This window comes from Barbus barbus, assembly GCF_936440315.1.
Source record: "Barbus barbus genome assembly, chromosome: 43".
NCBI lineage: Eukaryota > Metazoa > Chordata > Actinopteri > Cypriniformes > Cyprinidae > Barbus > Barbus barbus.
The window spans coordinates 7433006-7455931 of record NC_136721.1 but is presented as its reverse complement, the minus strand read 5'-3'; the positions used below and the strand labels follow the sequence as shown (position 1 = coordinate 7455931).

At 38.4% G+C, this 22926-nt stretch overlaps 1 protein-coding gene across 3 annotated transcripts in view; it reads left to right on the top strand.

Annotated features, from left to right (window-relative positions):
- The window catches only part of LOC306862120 (E3 ubiquitin ligase RNF121), a 151791-nt gene that overhangs the window by 59932 nt on the left and 68933 nt on the right, over window positions 1-22926 (top strand). For 2 of the 3 annotated variants that reach the window (XM_079404761.1, XM_079404762.1), the window contains 3 exons: window positions 3150-3291; window positions 8680-8834; window positions 12550-12657. In XM_079404761.1, coding sequence (XP_079260887.1) covers window positions 3150-3291; window positions 8680-8834; window positions 12550-12657 — 405 coding nt within the window. The remainder of the gene's footprint in view (window positions 1-3149; window positions 3292-8679; window positions 8835-12549; window positions 12658-22926) is intronic. The other variant, XM_079404763.1, reaches the window with a different exon arrangement.

Sequence of the window (22926 nt, the reverse complement as noted above, 5' to 3'; positions counted from 1 at the left end):
AGGGGTGGGGGTGGGGTGGGGTGTGAGTGACTGTGTGAGTTCAGTGTGGATTGAGGCAGTGGGTGAGAGAGAGAGAGAGAGAGGGTCTGTTTTTTACAATCTTTAAAAAATGCTTATAAATCATTAAAGATTTTGATAACACTTTATAATAAGGTCTCATTTCTTAACATTAGGAAATGCAATAATTAACGTGAACTAACAATGAAAAATATATTTTTACAGCATGTTAATTCTTCCATGATAGTATGAACTAACAAAGAACAATTTTTTTTAAAGCATTTATTAATCTTTTTAATGTTAGAAAAATAGTCATGTTCAAAAGATAAACTTTAAAATGTAATAATATATTAACACATTTTGGAATTAATATTGATCAACATTAAATGGTATATAATTATTAATGTTTATATATATATATATAATGATAGCTACAGACACCAAACTCAGTACATAAATTGTTTTTATTAATCCGGACAACTTTCTATATTTATTTTAATGTGGGTTTTTTTTTTAAACAGGCTGTAAACAAATTCATACTCCTTCAAGCAGAAACACAGAAATCACACCAAACATTTTTTCTCATGATGCCAAAATACTGAAGATGCTAAATTGTGGACGGATTTAGGATATCTTGAACGGTGTTTTAATGGCAATTTATTAAAGTTACAGAAAAAAGAGAAAACTTTTTTTTTTTTTATCTTTTAAGAGCAGCTTCCAAACACTTCATAAAAAATTACATACACAGAACAAGACAGTCTGAGGATATGTGATTAATTTCATGAATTTACAATACACTATGCAGAGTAGAAAATTTTCAAACTTATCAGAGTTCTCCTGTCTCTGTGCTTCTAATGTGTGCGGTGGGTGACTGACTGTGTGAGTTCAGTGAGTGTGGAGGGGGAGAGAGAGAGAGAGAGAGAGAGAGGGTCTGTTTAAACTTCTCAATAAAATCCTTACAAAATGCTTATAAAGCATTCAAGGTTTTGATAACACTTTATAATTAAGTCTCATTTGTTAACAGTAGGGAATGCATTAATTAACATGAACTAACAATGAAAAATATATTTTTTACAGCATGTTAATTCTTCATTGATAGTATGAACTTACAATGAACTAACAATGAACAAAATATTTAAAATTTAATAATATATTAACACATTTTGGAATTGATTTTGATCAACATTAAATGGTATATATTTATTAATGATGTAAATTAACAACAGTTAAATAATGTTGTTTTTTAACATTGGTTAATTCACAAATAACATTAAATATTAACAATATATTTTTTACTTTATTCATTTGTGTTAGAAAAAATTATTCATGTTAGTTAATGGAAAAATAAATCATTAAAAAATGCTTATAAATCATTAAAACCTTTGGTAACTATAATAATTTCTCATTTGTTAGCATTAGTAAATGCATTAACTAACATGAACTACCAATGAAAAATATATTTTCACAGAATTTAAAGTTTTATATGTTGTTCTGTGTGTGTGTGTGTTTCACAGAGTTGATGGTTTGGAATAACCCTTTAATTGCCGTATCCCTTAAAACCAAACTGCCAGAGGGTTACTGTAATGCGTGTGCTCGCTGGGCACCGTTTTATCGATGCCACCGGGGTGGCGTATGCTGACGGCTTGGGCCCGTCATCGCTGCTTGCAGCTATATTACCAATTGTTCTTTGTTTAGAAAACAATGAAACTTCTTTACATGTATTCTGGAATTGCTCTTACACATCATTTTGGTGTAACATTCTTGACTTTATCAAATGTTATGTGAATCCTAATTTTGAGTTTACTTATAGAAATGTAATTTTTGGCTTTCATGAATGTGAAAAAAAAGTGATACTTATTTCATAAACCTTATTTTCCTTTTAGCTAAATATCATATTCATAAATGTAAATTTTCTTTAAGATTCAAACTTGAAATGAAAATGTATTTTGATTCTATTGAGTTCTCTATGAACATAAAAGCAATAAGAACAATGGCTTTGCTAAAGAACTTGGCACTTCCTTTGGACTGAAAGACTGAGCTACCCTGGACTATTGTATTATGTTTTGACAATGATGACAACTGTTATTGTTTTTGTTTTTTTGTTTTTTCAAGCATTCAATAAAATAAAATAAACTGGAAACCAATGCAACTGCGTTTACAAGCAATTTCAAGCACTTTATCCAAAATCCAAGCATTTGTCAAACCTTGAAAATACTACATTAAAATTCAAGCATTTCCAAGGAATTGAAGAACTTGTACAAACCCTGTTCCATAAATCAAAATTCTTGTGATAATGTTTTGTCTGGGAATAATGTGTGCTAAATTTCATGTAAATTAGACGTTAAGCCTAAAACACATCTGAAAAAGTTCCTTTTTTTCAGAAAACTGAAGAGCAGAATAATTTTCATGCTGGAAAAATTGAGAGTATATATTTTGTAGGGTCTAAATCAAGGATTCATAGGAGGAAAATAATTTTATTTGTAGCCTTTGTTTATAGAGTTAGGGATCAAAATGCAAATTGCCTGTATTATAGTGCCACCTAGTGTCGGATGGATGTGTATATGTGCACCACAGTATCGGCGGATATTTGGGACCATCCTGCACAGTTTGGGGTTTCTGATATGTTCTCTGACACCTATAATTTTAGGGCAGAAAAATAAAGAGGAAAAAAATCTGTATAAAAACAATAGGGTGCCAACACCTTTGGTGGACCCCTGATAATACAAAACACTATGCATGGAACAAAGGCACAGCAAAGACATTACTTAATCCAATTAAAAACCTTATAAACTTGAATCAAAGCTGATGAATAAATCTTTGCAGGAATTATGCATGGCATGTCCAAAGCTTATTGTATAATGGCCAAGGCTGCTGTTCTCAAAATCATGGGAGAACCAATGACATATTAGCCACTGATTATATTGTAGTCTATGTATTTAATTATTTGTGTCCAATGTAGTTTTTTTTTTTTTTTTTTTTGGAAATCTCACATTCCATGATAAGCTGTCTTTTAGCGTTTAGTGTTTTTGTCTTCCAGTATAACATTCTCCTAATATTTAGATGGTATATCAACCTACAGTCAAACCTGTAGGATAATTTAAAGTAAATACTTTGCAAATCTACTATGCTTATTTATTTTTTCTGTTTTGCAGGTTGGAACATGCTAAAATGCATGCCAAACACAAAGGGCATGAAGCCATGCATGCAGAGATGGTTCTCATTCTCATCGTCACACTCGTCATTGCCCAACTTGTCCTGGTTCAGTGGAAACAGAAACACCCCAAATCATACAATGTGAGACAGTTTTTTTTTCTTCTCTCTCTCTCACACGTTTTTGTACTACTTGGAGCACAACAAACCTGAAGTTCTTTACAGGATGTTTGTTGTTGTTTTTTTGTTTGTTTGTTTGTTTGTTTTTTAAATCAATCACAATTTTAACCAGAAAAAAATGCAATTAGTTTCCCTTTCCCCAAATTGTGCATCCCTACTTGTTTAAAAGGCAAGATAACTGAAATATAAAAAAATAAAAATAAAATCAGGATAAATAACCATCGGGCTAATATTGTGACGATTATTTTTAATTAATTAATCTAGAGAAGCAGAATTTGTGATCATAATTCAAAAAAACTATTAATTGTGCAGCCCAATGACTATACATCTCTATACATGATAGTTGATTTATTTTTCTATGTTCTTAGAACAGTCTTTGGTATTTTTATGAGACTAATAATCTTTTATTTCAATAGTTAGCATGCAGAACCATTAGCATTTAAATTTTATAGTGTTTTAAAGTTTTTAACTGAGAATATTAGGTGCGTCCCAATTCACGTTCTTATGCCATTTTTTTGTATCATAAATAGCGCGAGCAGTATATTCATTGAAATGTGGAATATTGCACACTATATGCACTCAACAGTTGCAGCTTTCTGTACTCTCAGGCTCTGCTGGATGAGAAACCTTTCTTTTCATACAATAGACCGTAAAGTGCATAAAGTACATATGTAATATATTATTTGGGACATATCCCTTATTTTCAGTGTATTAAATGTTTATGTTGGAGTAGATACATATGAAGAAAATGAGCTGTGCTGACTGTGGAACCCCATTTAAAAAAATAAAGTTAAATGCAACTTTTTGTACAACAATCCTTTATTTGTTGCAATTCTGAGTTAACATTTTTCATTTCTGACTTTATCAGAATTGTTTATTACACAGGATTAAAAATTTCTGACTTGATATTTCAGTTTTGAGTTAACATCTCAAAATCCAGATTTTTTTCCCCTCCTTTTTCTTTTCAGTGTGTACGTATCCGTTGGTCCATTTAACCCCATGAAAAACAAAACATTTATTCAAATTCTGAAAGGATTATATATGGCTAAGAAAGCATGCAAAGAGTGCTCCCTTTATAATCTCTTAAGAGCTGTCGCTCATTTGTTTATCGCATTCTCACAAAATTCCATTATAATAAATTAATCAGTCTCTACACTGCACATTGAATAAAGAATAAAATATACAAATGTATTTTTTTTAAATGTTAGGCTGAGACAGAATAAACATGTATAGATGTATTAAGTAAATCTATATACTATGGGTAATGTAATGTGCTGAAGAGGTAGCGGTGTATATATATTTACTAGGACTAGATGTTAGAATCCCTTGACATTCAGCAAGCACTATTGTCGGAGATGTCCTCTTGGATGGAGTTAAATTATGGGGATGCCTCCAACATGACACATCATCAGTTGTGCACCCCGGCCTCATTGGGTGTTTCGGCCTTTATCACAATACACCCTCACCCGAGGCTGGCCCACCACAGGCTGATCAAACCTGGGTGCGTGTCGCACCGGCGGCTCCATGAGGTCACTTGGGAGCCCATATAGTCTCCTTCCGCTTCAGCCACAGCCAGTGACTGCTTCTTTCAGTAGCAGTTACAAGGTCTTTGATGGTCTTCCACTGAGCCTGTCCTCTGAGTCCAACCTCCTTTAACAGCTTCATGGTGGAACTAGCTACAAAACCCCTGCAGCCCACTTTCACTGGACGCACATTTACCTTCCATGCCCGGTCCTCCGCTTCGGCAGCTAAATCTGCATATCACAGCCTTTTCCTTTCAAATGCCTCATTGATAGCTTCCTCCCACGGCACTGTCAATTCCACTATAAAGACATGTCGACAGGATTTGGACCAAAGGACCAGGTCTGGGCACAGGTTGGTCGCTGCAATTTCGGGTGGGAAGGTAAGCCTCTGACTTAAGTCTACTTGCATTTCCCAGTCCTGGGCTGCATTCAGTGCGCATGAGTCTGGAGGCGATCGGTTGGTCGAACATTTCACCCCTTCCCGGACGAAGGATGTTGGTTGGCGGAAGGTAGTCTGGGCTTCCAGGGGCATGGCGTTAACGGTTACCCTCTTACTCTCCAGTGTACCAGCCAGGCACTTCAGCACTTGGTTGTGGCGCCAAGTGTATCTGCCTTGCATAAGGCCGGTCTTGCATCCCACCAGGATGTGTTTCAGGGTTGCTGGGGCAGAACACTGGAGACAGGCTGGATCCTCTCCAAACCACAGATGTAGGTTGGTTGGAGAGGGCAGGACATCATATGTGGCTCTGATGGTAAAGCTCAACATATTGGACTCGGTGTTCCACAGTTCATTCCAAGTGATCTTCCTCCTCTCCACACCTTCCCACCTCATCCAGCGGCCTTGCTTGGCTTGGAACACTGCTCTGGCACACCTGTCCGCTTCCTCCTGGTGTCGCACTTCCTCAACCACCAGGTGCCGGCGTTCAGCTGGAATAGCCTTCTGCCATGTGGGTGTTGTCACCCCCAGTCCTAGGCCCCCTCTGCCTTGTTGGACTTGGCCCACTATGTCCCTATGTCTCAGAGCGGACTTTGCCTGTGCCACTGCTACACCTGGCCTCCACTTCCTCCCTGTGGCTAAGGCGTTAGCAGCCCCTCTGACGAAGGTATCCCGGGACTCTGTGAGGGTCATTTCAAGCCTTGCTTTAGAGCATTTGTACTCCTCCACCAGGCTTGAGATTGGTAGAGAGAGGGCTCCATTGCCATACAGTCCTATGCTGCTGAGGCATCTGGGTAGTCCAAGCCACTTTCTCACCTGCACATTCACCAATCGCTCCAGTCGGTTGGCGTGGGATAGGGTGACCTCATAGATGGAAATTGGCCACATGAGGCGGGGCAGCAGTCCGAACTGAAGGCACCAGAGCTTCAGCTTTCCTGGGAGAGCAGTGCTGTTGATCTGCTTCAGGCCACTGATGGTATCCTGCTTTAGTTGTTCCACCTGTTTGGTGTCTTTGAGATCTGTGTTGTACCACCGACCAAGGCTTTTTATGGGCTTCTCCAGGATAGTTGGTATCGGCTCGCCATTAATGAGGAACCTCTCATTTACAATCTGGCCCTTGACAATGGAGATATTGCGGGATTTGCTGGGTTTAATCTCCATTCGTGCCCATAAGATGTTTCCCTGGAGTTTGTACAGCAGGTGTTTGGTGTAGTTGTTGTTATGGTCGTAATGTCATCCATATACGCCCTGATTGGAGGAAGCCGCAGCCCGCTCTTCAGACGTTCCCCTCCAACTACCCAAAGAGATGCCCAAATTATTAATTCCATTGCCATGGTGAAGGCCAGTGGAGAGATGGTGCAGCCCGCCATTATGCCTATTTCCAAGTGCTGCCAGGCAGTTGAACTATACGGAGTTCTAATACAGAACTGGAGGTCCTGGAAATAGGCTATGACCAGCCTTGTGCTGCCCTCTGGGACTTTGGAAGAAGTTGAAGGCTGCCCACAGCACCTCATGAGGCACTGACCCGAATGCATTGGCAAGGTCTAAGAAAACCACATGCAAGTCTTTCTTTTCCTTCTTGGCCGTTTGTACCTGGTGCCAGATGACATTTGCGTGTTCCAAGCATCCTGTACAGGTATAAAAAAATTTAAAAAAGAGTGAGTTTACATAGGATATTACACTAATGTAGAATATCAGAGGCAAATAATCAAGACTGATGGTCAAAGAGATGGACATCACGTGTTCCACGATTGAATTCACAAGCTTCCTTAGACTGACTTCTCCCCCACATTGAAGACAGACCAAACCAAAATTCCTTTGTCTAAAGAACATGCCTTCGTTCTCCATAGAACTATACAAAGACTTTCTTTTTCATATGCACATAAGATCATCCTAAAAGGTCATTTCTATGCAGAACCCCATATTATGTTTGTAACCCACATATTAGACTATCATGTTTTAATCAAATATTATGTATGTCTTTTTAATCATTATTGAATAGCTGAAGGATTCCTATGCGTGTTTGGTATGTATGAGTTTGAAAAATCATGCTTTAAATGTTTCTTCCAATCAATTCTTTGTCAAATGTATCATAGTCTTGTTATAGAAACCATGTTCAAAAGTATACTTTGCAAGGGCCTGTAAAGTTCGGACCTCTGACTGAACAGATAACATGTTGATTTATTGATGGGGTGGAGAAACAATGCAATACCCCGAGCAAGGACAGTATCTAATTGGTCAAGATGTCCAGATGGGACGGTCTGAAAGCCGAGTTTAAAAACTCAGGACACAATCAAACTCTTCTTCTTCTTAAAAATGCTCTCTTACAACCTCTTGGTCCTCTTCTTAAAAATGCTCTCTTACAACCTCTTGGTCCTCTCCCTTCTCCTCCTCTTTTGCCACCGCGTCTTGACGCTGCTCTTTGTGTGCTCTGGCCCCCGTGCCAGCTGCTACCATAATGAGAAGAAAACCAACCTAGTCTTTACATCCTTTTATTCTTTTACTTTATTTTCTTTTCCGTTGTGAGTTTCGTGTACTCGGGTAAGTTTTGCCGCCACGCCTCGTCTCAGAGTACAACTGGAGTCTGTGACCGCCTCAAAACTTCTACCAGCCACAACTCCATTGGCTTCCCAAGATGTCACTTCACGACTACTGAACTCTCAACCAATCAGACACTTCGGGGAACCCCCTTTCCTGCAACGAGGACGACACAAAGGAAACCCCTTAACACAGGCATAGCAAGCAAGTAACACCTCCAGGTTCTAATTGAATTGGTGTATTTAATATACATTTTAGCCTCACTGAGAAACTCAAAGCGAGGGTTAAATAAGTGATTGATTGGTTGTTCAGGTCTATGTAATTGAACATATAAATAAATTCAATATAAATTCAATATAAATAAAATCTTATATTGAAAAGAGAAGTATCTTGTTTTGTGTTCAGGTTAATGTCTTAATCTGACGATCTTGTTACTGTGCTATTTAATAGTGTTTTCACTATATTTTTGATTTTAATATCCAGTGCAGAGTTTGTTATACGGCTCGTTCAGTGAATCGCCGTAACAGTGATTCTGTTCAAATCCCTATAAAATCATAAATGATTCCCTTTGAGCTAAATTAAACTATTTCTTTAAATTACATATTAATATTATGTTTTTTTTTAATTACGTTACACTAAATAGTGGGAGTGTTGCACTGAGAGACCTTGGGAAGGCATTTAACAGTTCAAAGAGGTTGGGGCCAGCGTGTGAGACCATGCACTTCACGAAATAAGGGATACAGGAAATTTAATTCTAAGTTACTTAATAATGAGGGATTTCCTTTGCTGTGTGTGTTTATTTTTTTATCCAATTATTTATAGGTGATTAAATAATTTTTTTCTTTTTTTTTCAAGTTGGTAACCCTCTTCCAAATGTGGGTGGTTCCTCTGTACTTCACCACTAAGCTGCACTGGTGGAGGTTTCTGGTGACATGGTTCATCTTCTCTGTTGTTACGGCCTTCATCTCTTTTCGTGCTACCCGCAAACCACTGGACTGCACCACTCCAAGGTAACAAAAAATGGGAAAAAAAATGTATCATGATCAGACTTTGAGCCCAATGAGCTTTCTCTGCCCGAGTTTGTTACTTTTTGTCAACTGTCTCTGTTTGAAGTACGGGTGTGCAATATTGACAAAAAAAATATCTCAATATTTTGGGGGATTTTGACAACAACATTTAGACAATATTTTGTGGAGTGTGATTTTGTGCCAGTACCTTGGTTGATTTAGGTCAGTCATGGACAGGTTACTCCCAACGCTTTTCATATTCTGTGTGATGGTCGGTTCGAAGCAATATTTGTATAACTATAATGTTATAATTTTTAAAAAACAAAAATAAAATGATGTAAGTATGAAACATAAACTGCCAACAGGTGGTAACTAGGGGTGCGCCGATCCGATATTCAGTATCGGTATCGCTCCGATACTGGCATTTCCTGCCGGATCGGGTATCGTTCAGACAAGACCGATCCAAATCCGATATTCTGCATATACTATTCTGTGTTATTGTTAATCCCCACGAAAGCCACAAAAACATATAGAGCACCATAAAGTTTAAGTGCACTATGTTCCAAGTGTTCTGAAGCCATTCCACAGTTTAATATGAGGTACAGATGAATATTTAAGTCAAGTTCATGTAAACTCTTCTCAGCCCTGCGGCTGTCTGTCATGATCCATTCAGCGTTCAAACTGCGTGTCGCATTAGGTTAAGACAGTCAAACGATGAAACACTCTCCAAGATGATTTAATGTTCCTAATGTTATACTTGATCTGTAAATAAAGATAAATGGTTTTGCATAAAAAGAGGGGTTTGTTTGATCACAACACTGGAGAGCACTATGAATTGTTCTTCATGAGCACAGTAACTGAGATTTAAACTTTTAAAAGAAAAGGCTAAATAAACTATTGCACAGATTTAATACAATATGCATCAACGTCTCTGCCCTTTGTGCTTTGAACTTCTCTATGCGGAGCGCTGCACATTGTGACTCTGTGTTGCTTCAAGCATATCATTCTGCGCATGGCATGCGCATAAGTGCTTTGTGCCACTCTGCATTGGAGCCTTTCGTTTCATAATACTTTTGCACAATGAAAGATTATTAATAGCCTTTTTGTTTGCCTTGTCTATATGTTGCTGCCTCATTACTGTCCTATATACATTTTAAAATAAAGTCTTTTAATTTGATTTAAAAGGCCCTGTATATTTATATATAAATATATTACTTTTTTCATGAATGTATTTTACAACCATACAAAGAGCAATCTGTAACATTTTACCAGATTTAGTCCAACATTTATTCACTTTTATTTGTTCCCCACTAAATAGTTGTTTTTTTTCACAAAGTTTAGATTTGATCAAATTGTGCACTCATCGTTTTTCTAGAATAACTTTTGCTACTGAATTATCCTCTAACCTAGTTTATAATAGTATTTTTGTCATAGATTATGATTATATATATTTTTTCTATTGCTGTCAAACAATTAATCGCATACAAATAAAACAAAATTGTTTGCATAATGTGTGTTCTGTGTATATATTTTGAAAATATTTACATCTTTTTACATGTCTATATTTGTATTCATATAATTTATATTATATATAAATATATTTAATTTATAAACCAAACATATTTTTCTGAAATATATAGATGCATGTGTGTGTTTACAGCGGGTAAAATAAGTATTGAACACGTCATCGTTTTTTCCAGTGAATATATTTCTAAAGGAGCTGTTGACATGGAATTTTCACCAGATGTCAATAATAACCCAAGTAATCCATACATACAAATAAAACAAAACAAAAAAGTTCAGAAATTAAGTTGATAAAATAAAATGGAATGACACAGGTAAAAAGTATTGAACTACTAAAATTTATTTAATACTTTGTGCAAAAGCCTTTTTTGGTAATGACAGCTTGGTAGTGACATCTTCAAGATGCCTCCTGTATGGAGAAACTAGTCGCATGTATTGCTCAGGTGTGATTTTGGCCCATTCTTCCAATCTTGAAAGTTCTGTGGGCCTCTTCTATAAACTTTGAACTTTAGTTCTTATTTTCTATTGGATTCAAGTCAGGTGATTTGCTGGGCTGTGTTTGGGATCATTGTCTTGCTAAAATGTCCATCCTTGTTTCATCATCTTCATCCTGGGTACTGTAGGTGTTGGGACTGAACCAGCTAATATTAATTTCCACTGACTAAGGGCTGGATTGCTTTCTAATTATTGATAGATTTCAGTTGGTGTCTTGGCTTTCCATGGCTTTTCGGACCTCCCTTTCTTCATGTGTACAGTGCTTTTTCCCTGTCAACTTAATTTCTGAACTTTATTTGTTTTGTTTTCAGTTTGTCTTTGTATGTATGGATTACTTGGGTTGTACTGACATCTGGTGAAAATTTCAAGTCAACAACACCTTTAGAAATATATTTACTGAGAAAAATGGTAACACTTTCAATACTTATTTTACCCGCTGTATAATATACATAATAAATTAACACGGTACACATACAGATATTATGTAAACAAAAAATTCTTTATGTGATTAATCTGTTTATAATTTTTTCTTTATAAGGAAGTTGTCTATATTTAGTAGATTCTGTGTAACACACAAAAGAGTGATGATCAGTTCAACACACATTGAGGTATAGAAATTCTACTCTGCGCTGATATCAGATCGGTATCTGCCGATACTCAGAATGTTTGGTATCGGATCAGGATCGGTTCTGAAAAAGTGGTATCGAGCCACCCCTAGTTGGTAACAAGTCACTGTTTTTAATGAGTCATTCATTCATTTAGCGCCTTTGCCTGTGTGATATTCTTGAAATTAATGTTTGTTTGTTTTATTCTCACCCACCAGTTTGCTACTAAATTGAGTTACCTGCCATTCAGAACTTCTGCTAGCCAAAACTATCAGAAATAAACAAGATTATCAAAGTCACAGCTTAGATTTAAATTTATTTGTATTTTTATATTAATATTTATTATTAAATTAAATCAGTTAAATCAATTTTTAAAGTGCTCAGCTGTTTCTTCAAAGTCGTATTGAAGCCTCACCTCTATTGATATTTATTCAAAATATTAGTGTTGACTAATATTAGAATATTAGATTTAAAAACATTAGTGTTGACAGCAAATGTTCGAGACGTCAGTTCAAAACAGTCAATCTAATCACCATACAGACAAAAGTTCACTTCAAGAATAAACAAAGTGGTGTCAGTAAGTTTGAATTAAGGTATAAGGTTGAATTAAGGTCAGTACCTACTGTACATATTTGTTCCAAATCACTGTATTTCAAAGAAAATAGTGGGAGTGACGCTGTGGCATAAATTATTTTGGACAGTAGTAGTCATAGTTGGGTGTTGCCAGTGTGAGTACAGTCATATGAAAGTGTGTTCAAATTTTCAAGACAACCCTCTTTACACTGTGTGCTAATGTTTGAGGCTCCTAATAAGGGAAGGGATGTAATAGTGATGATATGCTTATACATTTTTTTTCAAGTCATGCATTCCTTGAGAATTGAACATCGCTGTTGTTAGTGCCATGCTCTACTGTTTGAGGAGTCTATAGAAAAGTTAAAATAAAATAAAATGTTTAGAGATGATTCAAAGTAAATTAGAACAAAATGTAATTGAGAAAAATACATTTTTGTATTTATTTTCTCTTTTTATTTTTGGGGTGATACTGTATTCCTATCTTGGTGATTTTATTCTAATTTAACTTTCTCTCCATACAGGCTTGTTTATAAATGGTTCTTCCTATTGTACAAGATCAGCTACACCACAGGGATTGTGGGCTATACTGTTGTTATGTTCACCCTCTTTGGCATAAATCTTATATTTAGGTGAGTTGTTAAGCTTCATGTTTAAAAGCATTTAATCATTTTGTTGTTGTTGTTTTTATAAACATTGATTTCAGGTTAAAATGCATAATGTATAGGAAAGTGTTTGTTTTGGATTCTTTGGATACTAATGTTCACCAGCTCTTGTTTTTCATCATTTTAAGACTATTTGCTTTTTTATTTATTCTTAATTTTATTTATTAACAATAAATGTAGTCAATAAATTGTCATGTCATGTGACAAATGTAAAAAGTTCAAATAATTGATGTAATGTTTTAAATTATGATAATGTTAATTAAATCTGAAATTCATTATTTTAGTCAGTCAACAAAAGAGTTGCAAAATGCTGCTGAAAATATATCAAATAATATGTGAAGTATGTCAGCTGGATATGCTAGGACAGGTATTGAGTTTTTAGTAAACAGGTAATCCATGGTCAGATTAATTTAGGGGGAAGGAAGCATATCAAAATCCATTTTATTTATTAATGTTTCCTTGTGATGGAGTGTGGACACACATGAGTATAGATTTGTGTGCTACAATAATAAATAAGAAAAATACAACACAAATCAGATTTCATACTCAAGTGTGGTATGCATATACTTTCCATGTATGTGTGTGTGTGTGGTTGCCAGCTGTCATGTTAGTCCAAAGTCAATTCTTCCCATTGTTTTCTAACCTAAAACAACAAAATGAACACATTCAGTATTTGGGCTGTGCTAAATTTTAGGGGATTTTGACCTAAAATCAAAACTTTGATTAATTGAACACTTTACCTCGATTATGATTGTTGAATGATTATTTTATTTTTATTTTGTAATTTTTTGTCCTCATAGTTCATTAGGTTTGTACTGTAAATATACTCCGCTATTAAAGGTGAGATTTTTTTTTTCTAGTGAATGAGTGCATTCCTTACCTTTAGTGATTTTAAAATAATTGAAGGAAACAAACTATTTATGATTATTTGTTGAATATTTCAAACAATTGAAATCAAAGCACACATTGTTTGAAAAGACATCTTATGAAAAAAAAACTCACATTTCAGTTTTATTGTAAAAAGTTTCCATAAATAAAAAACTAATACATTTAAAACAGCTTTTCTTTTTTTGCAAACAAATAAATCAATGAATAATGCCATGTCAGAAGTAGAAAACAACCAGCATCTCTTGCAAACAAAATACATTTTAAATACTGTCATACAAAAAAGTATAAAATAACTAATCTCTTCTAATAACGTATCTCTTCTAAATTAATATAATTTTAAATAATGCAATATGAAAAGTTGAAAATAATAACTTTCATCTCCTTTAAACAAATGTTTTAAATAATGAATGTAAATAGAACACTGCTGATAGGAGAAAGAGCAGGACACCATCTCAGTGATCTTGTCCTGCCACGCTATATGCACAAGTACTTACTCTAGGTTCTTACTGGCCATTCACATAATTTTTAGCAGCAGATAATTTTTCAATACATAACTGCCCTTGCACGCTTTAAAACCAAAGGAAGATCATTGGTAAAAAATTGAAAATAACAATGGTCCTAGACAACTTCCTTAAGGCACACCACATTGCAACTCTTTCACTTCCGAATAACTTCCATTATAAAATACACATTGCCTCCTATTAGTCAGATAACTTTTAAACCAATTCACAGTTTCAGAAGTAAATTTATAACATTTAAATTTTTCAAACAATTTATGATCCAGTACATCAAAAGCGGAGCTAAAATCCAACAATACTGTTCCTACTAAATTACTATCATCTAAAAAAAATCATCATCTAAAAAAATCATCAGTTATCTGTGTTAATGCTGTTCCTGCTGAATGTCCTACTCTATATGCATGCTGAAAATCAGAGAATAAACTGTTTTCCTTAAAGAAGAATTTAATTTCTTCACAAACTATCATTTCAAACACTTTACTAAGAACTGCAATAAACTTATTGGTTGACTATTTGCACCACTAAAACTCGGAGCTGCATTTTTCTGTAAAGGAATGACCTTTGCTTCTTTCCAAGCTAAAGGGAAAATCCCTTTTTTAATACTGTTATTAAAAATGTGGCAAACTAGTTCCGACAAACAACTGGCTGCTAATTTTACAAGGCGACCATCTAAGTTATCCATTCCCGATGGTTTATCTATATTTATCATTGATCATTTTTGTTCCACTTGTTGTAAATGTACTTTATTCAATTCAAAGCATAGGGCTGGCTTATCACTTGTTATTTTTTCGATTTGCCTTTCACTTGATGTAATATTATCAATTAACATTTATTCTCTAAGTTTATTCACTTTATTTATAAAAAAGTCATTAAAATAATTGTCATTTTCATCTGATTCAGTTAAAAATAAATAACTTGTCTCAATAAAGAGTTGTACCTGATTTATTGATGGGGTGGAGAAACAAAGCAATAATATAATAATAATATTCCACAATTTTTTTTTCCATCATATTTTTTCACTTATTTTTACTTTATAAAATACTTGATTACGCAATTTGCAATAAACTTACCAGTCCTGTTTATTCCCAGTTCTGTTTGCTATACTATATATATTATTATAAAATATATATATATATATATATATACATATACATATATATATATATATATATATATATATATATACAGGTCCTTCTCAAAAAATTTGCATATTGTGATAAAGTTCATTATTTTCTGTAATGTACTGATAAACATTAGACTTTCATATATTTTAGATTCATTACAACACAACTGTAGTTCAAGCCTTTTATTGTTTTAATATTGATGATTTTGGCATACAGCTCATGAAAACCCAAAATTCCTATCTCAAAAAATTAGCATATTTCATCCGACCAATAAAAGAATGGCCATTATGTTCATTTATGCACTCAATACTTGGTCGGGAATCCTTTTGCAGAAATGACTGCTTCAATGCGGCGTGGCATGGAGGCAATCAGCCTGTGGCACTGCTGAGGTGTTATGGAGGCCCAGGATGCTTCGATAGCTGCCTTAAGCTCATCCAGAGTGTTGGGTCTTGCGTCTCTCAACTTTCTCTTCACAATATCCCACAGATTCTCTATGGGGTTCAGGTCAGGAGAGTTGGCAGGCCAATTGAGCACAGTAATACCATGGTCAATAAACCATTTACCAGTGGTTTTGGCACTGTGAGCAGGTGCCAGGTCGTGCTGAAAAATGAAATCTTCATCTCCATAAAGCTTTTCAGCAGATGGAAGCATGAAGTGCTCCAAAATCTCCTGATAGCTAGCTGCATTGACCCTGCCCTTTATAAAACACAGTGGACCAACACCAGCATCACTGACTGTGGGTACTTGACACTGGACTTCAGGCATTTTGGCATTTCCCTCTCCCCAGTCTTCCTCCAGACTCTGGCACCTTGATTTCCGAATGACATGCAAAATTTGCTTTCATCCGAAAAAAGTACTTTGGACCACTGAGCAACAGTCCAGTGCTGCTTCTCTGTAGCCCAGGTCAGGCGCTTCTGCCGCTGTTTCTGGTTCAAAAGTGGCTTGACCTGGGGAATGCGGCACCTGTAGCCCATTTCCTGCACACGCCTGTACACGGTGGCTCTGGATGTTTCTACTCCAGACTCAGTCCACTGCTTCCGCAGGTCCCCCAAGGTCTGGAATCGGTCCTTCTCCACAATCTTCCTCAGGGTCCGGTCACCTCTTCTCGTTGTGCTGCGTTTTCTGCCACACTTTTTCCTTCCCACAGACTTCCTTGATACAGCACTCTGGGAACAGCCTATTCGTTCAGAAATTTCTTTCTGTGTCTTACCCTCTTGCTTGAGGGTGTCAATGATGGCCTTCTGGACAGCAGTCAGGTCGGCAGTCTTACCCATGATTGCGGTTTTGAGTAATGAACCAGGCTGGGAGTTTTTAAAAGCCTCAGGAATCTTTTGCAGGTGTTTAGAGTTAATTAGTTGATTCAGATGATTAGGTTAATAGCTCGTTTAGAGAACCTTTTCATGATATGCTAATTTTTTGAGATAGGAATTTTGGGTTTTCATGAGCTGTATGCCAAAATCATCAATATTAAAACAATAAAAGGCTTGAACTACTTCAGTTGTGTTGTAATGAATCTAAAATATATGAAAGTCTAATGTTTATCAGTACATTACAGAAAATAATGAACTTTATCACAATATGCTAATTTTTTGAGAAGGACCTGTACATATAATTGACAAAAATGATCTCTTACTTTTAATTGGCTAAGAAATAAAAAACAGCCGGACAATTACCAATAATTTGTCTTCTATAATATTTTTTATAAATATTTTACTAATGACAATTTTATGGTTATGATTGTACAATCAGTATATACTACAAACACTTTTTCCATTTTTATCACAGAATAAGGCAGGACATATATTTTATCGCTTCTGTACTGTAATTAGTGCTGTCAATTACCACTGTATAATTCATATTTATTACCTGGAGAAGACTTGAAAAACACACAAACCATATCGTCTTCACGTTTAAGTTAAGTTCCTATGCTTGCTATTCTGCTTATCCACAGCGATAGCGGGATGCCTGTCAAAAGTTCTCATATGAGTCCGTTTTGGACTTTCTGCACCAGAGTGCCCTCTGGCTTCAAGTATGAATGAAACATACAGCGCATGAGCGTGTTCAGCGCTCTGTGATGTTCACATCGTTTTGGATACGAATAAAACCTATCCAAAACTATCTTTTCTCTTTTAATTTAAATCTAGTGTTGCAAATTAGCTCAAAAGGGAAATATTTACAATTAATTATAACTGGTTATAATTAATAATAAATACTAATAATAAATATTTAGATTAGATCTTAGAATTAACTGTAGCACAATCGACGTTACAATTATTTAATCTGTCCGTCCACCGAACAGACAGTATAATTATTTATCAATTCCTGGGACTTCTTGGAGCATCTGAGACTCTGCAAAAATCTCCTCGAGTTTAACCTTCTGGCAGTTTTACCTTCAAGTAACTTTGTAGACTCTCTGTGGACTTTGCTATCTTCAGAAGAACCAGAGGAAATCTCCATCTCACTCCTAAAGAACTCTTCAAGAACCTCTTGTCTACAGCATCATTACTCTTGTTCAGCAACAAAACCAATGCAAGTAACCATTTACAACTATTTAGATGCGTGTTGTTGAGCCCCTTTTTAAGGTGAATTTTGATTCTCTGATGATTCTCATTAAATTGTGGTTAATTGATCTGAAATACTGCCATTCTTTTGCTCTTCCATCCCAAGAAGAAGAGTTTTGAGCAATGATTAGTCTGAGTTGGGAACTTTTGATAGTTCATAGCCATTTTGATAGTTCATAGCCAATCAGAGGCATGAATTTTGAGTGGGAGAAACCTTGTCTCTGCCATTTGCATTTTTATTGCTGGTCTGGAGAGTTGGTGCAGTTTTACTTCAATGCATAGTAAAAATTGTATGACTCATTTCACGATCACATAGTTTACATCATTGTTCGAGGAATAAAAAGATCATTTTGATAGCAAGAATGAAACCTCTAGAAGATATTAAAGCAGAGATACACTCATACCCTTGAATATAGGCGCTTATAGTCTAAACAATACAAGTAAAGAGTTGTAACTAGTTTAATATAATAGGGGAACATACATACAACATGCATATACCAGATACATTTAAAACTGCTTAGTTATGGCCTAAATAAAGAAAATGTATTTTATGTGTGTGTCATGTGTATTGAAATTGTGGAGACAGACCACTGGTCTAGTCAGGCTGTTGGTGCTTGGCACTGGGGGGTCATTTACCTTTCCTTTGGAATGTGTTTGAAGTGCGAGGGGAGACGACCAGAGAGTTGATATGTTTAGCATCTTTTTGATAGTGGGGAAAAACCATTGGCCATTTTGCACCCATATAAATGTAAAATGTGGGAAAAGGTTTGTAATTTATATGCAAATGTAAAAAGGCTAAAAGGGTCTTTTAAAACAGTGTAAACATCAATGAGCCTAAGCATCAATGAGCCTAAGCAGACGCTACAAAATCTCCCCTTTTGGCTGAGGATGTTCAAATGGAGACATCGTCAGACAACATTGGATCATGAAGGCCGGATGGCAGTTGGATCCTGATGGTTGGATGGCAGGAGGATCATGAAGGCTGAATGGCAGGTGCATCCTGATGGCCAGATGGCAGGTGGAACAGGAAGGTCGCATGGCAGGTGGTTTCTAATTTTCCTCAGCCTTTGTATCCTCAGGTTGGGTGTTAACCTTGGTCAGGTTCGGCATCATCTTTGCCTGGGTCCCTCTTTTCCGGTGTTTTCGTTTGAAGGTCCAAGGAAGTGCAGCAGTGCCACCTGTTCATGGACCTTTGCACCCCGTTGACTCTGTTAAACAGGACAAAGGCAAGGCCGAGGGTCAGGTTGTACCCGATTGCTGTGGCGAGGAAAAGTGCCATGTTGGCGGCAGTCTAGGATCCGGCAACGGGAAAGTTGGTCTGGACAGGCTGCCCGAGCCCTGTGTCGAGCCTTTCTCAATGCTCAGTTCCAATTCAGGTACTCTTCACTTGGAAGGTGGTACAGCGCCAGGTCCCCGAGGTGGAGGATGGCACATTTAGGCACTTGAATCCACAAACTCTGGTTGGGCAGGCTGACAATGGTGGCAGTGTCATGCTGGTCATAGGTCAGTGTGGAGGATAGGTGTGTTGACGAGCCACTGATTTCCGACAATCTCTGCTTGCATTTCTGTGACTTGTGCGCGAGGCTTGGCCTCAGCGGGGCAGAGTGTCTCTCTTTGCATGGGTTGTAACCTGCAGATTACTTGTGTTGTCTTGGAGGAAGGGCTTGCTAGGGCAGAGATAGTGAATGTCTTTGGTCAGGGTACACATGCGCAGCTTTGGGGCTGGGTACAACTGTGGGTTACTGTCGTGGTAGGCCACCACATCTGGGGTGTGTATCTTGATGTGAGTGTTCCCTTACCAAAATCCAACATTAAAAATGTCTTTGAGTCTGTAAATGTTGTCAGATTCAACGATGGGTAGATTCAGAAGAAACGCCACCTTGCTCTGCTCGGGGTCGACATATAACAGGATGGAGTAGGCGAGGTGGGCTTGGAATCATTTGTTATGCCGGTTATGTCCGGTTAGCTCTGCTTGGGTGACAGTCATTTACTGCAACTGGGTGAGCATGTTTGAGATCAGCTTCTGCGTGAGCGAGGGTTTTTTTTCTCTATCCATCGGGCACCTGCCCAACTGTAGTGTGCAGCTGCTTGGGGATGGTGTGTCCTGTAGACGTTTCGGGGGGTCAACTCGGACATACACCTTTTGGGTGTGAGTCCTGCAGTCGGTGATGAGAAGTCCAGGTTGGTCCCTTAGTACAATGCCTGATGCTGGACCTGGTGATGTGATATCAGGTTACGGTTGTCCTCTGGTTAGCTGGAGGCATAGGATGGAGAGCCACAGCAGCATCCTGGTTCAGAGGAGGAGGAGAAAGGCAGTGGATCAGTGAGGGAAGTTCTTGTCTGTTCAGGACAGTCTTTGTTTGAGAACTATAGCAAGGCCTAGTTAGCGCTGTGTCAGCGGCAGACCAAGACCGAATAATTGGCATGCCAGCAGGTGGAATGCGAGCAATAGCTTCTAAAGCTGTATCGACAGGAGTCAAATCAATGAGTTGTGTTCCTTCCTCCTTGATCCTTTCTTCCAATTCTGGATCGAGAACGAAGGAATGTTGTTTGAAGAAGGGTGAGATTTTGATTTCAGCCTGATACTCGTCGTCATTAAGGTGATACAATGCTAACTCGTCAATATGGAGGATCGAGCCCTTAGGGACCGTGATCCATAAAGTTTGGCTGGGTAGGATAATGCGTGTGACTGTGTCGTGTTGATCGTATGTGAGGGTAGCCGTTCGCGCTGGAGTGTTGACCAGCCATCGGTTTCCGACGATTTCGGCTTGCGTTACCTCAACTTGAGAACGTGATGTCGCTTCGGCGGGGCAACTAGTGTCGGGTCTTAATGGATTCTAGGCCGCAGATGCCCTCAGTATTATCGCGGACGAAGGGTTTACTTGGGCAAAGGAAGTGAATGTCCTTAGTGAGCATACATATCTTTAGGTTTGGGGCCAGATACAACTGCTCGTTGTTATCGTGATACGCAATGACTTCAGGAGTGTGGATTTTGACATAGGTGTTCCCTTGCCAAAATCCCACATTCACAACGTCATTGAGCCAGTAAATGTTATTAGAGTCGATAATGAGCAAACTGAGAAGAAAGGCCAAGTCGCCTGCTTCCGGGTCTGCGTACAAGGCAATAGCGCTACCCTGGGAAAAGGCGAGATGGGTTTGGATGGGACTAGAAGGGCGCGCAGTGGCCGAAGTTAGGATGTTTTGGACAAGGCTAAGAGGTATCAAGTAGTGTGGAATCCTACCCATGGCTAAGTTATCAATCGAGGAACTTACTTCACGTAGCATATCAGTCATGATTTGGCGGGTCGCCTCGATCGGTTGACAACGGTTCTCACAACGAGCTATGACGACTTTATTGAAGGGAGTCAATCTCAATTTCGGGACCTGGATTTAAGGATTGGTTAAGGGAGTTCCCTGATTGTCGGTCTGTGTCAGTGGGTTTGATCTTTCCCCTTTTCCGGTCGGCTGGAGCCCTAGTGCCTCTTTATCTGGTTTCGATGGACCGGCTCGCTGCACCCGACAGGTGAGAGCTTGTCTACGATCTCGTGGGGTCCTGTCCAGTGAGGTAGGAACTTCTTTCACAGGTGATGGGGAGCATTCTGCCATGGTTGGGCGAAGCTGTAGTACCACACTTTGTCTCCGACATTGAGCTCATAGTGAGAGGCCTTTTGGTCGTAGTAGGCTTTACGACCTTCTGCGCTTCGTTGTAGTTGCGCGAAGGCGAAAGTCATTCTCAGGTGCTGGTGCAACTCTTCCAGGTACTGGTGAGTGGTATAGACGGTGACGAGGTTCAGGTCACTAGGTTGGTACAGCAGGTGTAGCGGTAGCGTCATGATTCTCCCTGTTATCAATGTGAATGGGAGTACTCCGGTAGACTGGTGAGGGGTGGCTCGAGTGGCCATCAATACCAGAGGAAGTTTAATATCCCAATCCTTTTGATTAGTAGACACGTACTTCTTTAACATGCAGACCACTGTCCTGTTGGCCCGTTCAACTTGACCCGAGGAAATTGGGTGATGGAGCTTATATGGAGCTTGGCCGGTATACCCAGGAGTTTCCACGCTTCCTGCATGATTTCGGCGGTGAAGTGGATTCCTCCGCGGTCAGAGTTGACCCTTAAATGCAGTCCAAATCTTGAGAAGATGTGGTTCATTAACAGGCAGGCTATTGTCTTTGGGAGCTGGGAGGCACTCTGTCCACTTCGTGAATTCGCAGACCACGGTGAGGAAGTATTTAATACCCCGTGTTGACCATGGCAGGGGTCCTACCCTGTCTATTTGGAGGTCCGACCATGGGAAAGTCATTCCTTTCATTTGCAGTGGGGCTCGTTGGTTTGGGTTTGCCAGTTGGAACTGGCAACACACCAGGCATCCTTTTACGTATTCTGCTACATCTTGCTGCATGCCAGGCCAGTATGCTACTTGCTTGAGTATTTCATAGGTGGCCTTGGCAGTGTGGTGTCCTACGCATGGTGCATCGTGGGCGTGTGTCAGCATCATCCCCCTTTGGCCTTGAAGGACTACGAGCTTTGGCGCAGTGAGGGGCTCAGGGATATACGTGAGCTCACCGTCTCTTAGATGCAGCATGTGCTTGATGGAGTGGAGCGTGCAGAGCTCGGAGGAAGCGGCTAGGTCAGAGGTGGAAATAGGATGAGATAAGGGATCGGAAACATGAGCTGCCATAGTTCGCAGTGTTGGATCCGCAGTTTGGAGGGTGAGTAGATTGTCAGCAGCGAACTGAGGTGATAGGGTAATGTGGGAGGAGGCAGGTGCTTGTACGCCAGTGGCGTGTTGGCGGCGGGTTATGGCCGCTATTGAGGGGTTGGGTGGGAGGGCTTGAAATGTCCAAGACTCTCCGTGTAATGCACCTGCTTTTGCGAGGGCATCGTCCTGACCATTCGCTTGTCTTTGTCATGGAGCTGGTATAGGCCTGCACTGAAGCAATGATTGGAGAATCCAGCATCCAGATAGAAGTCTTTTCCTGGGTCTGGGTAGGCCAGGCACGGAGCAGAGTACAGACGCTGTTTGAGCTGGCTCATCGCTGTGTCCTGGGCTTCCGTCCAAACGAAGGGTTCATCCCTTTTTTTTGTTTGTTTAGGAGGGAGGTTAGTGGTCACGCGATGTCGGCATAGTTTAATGATGTTTG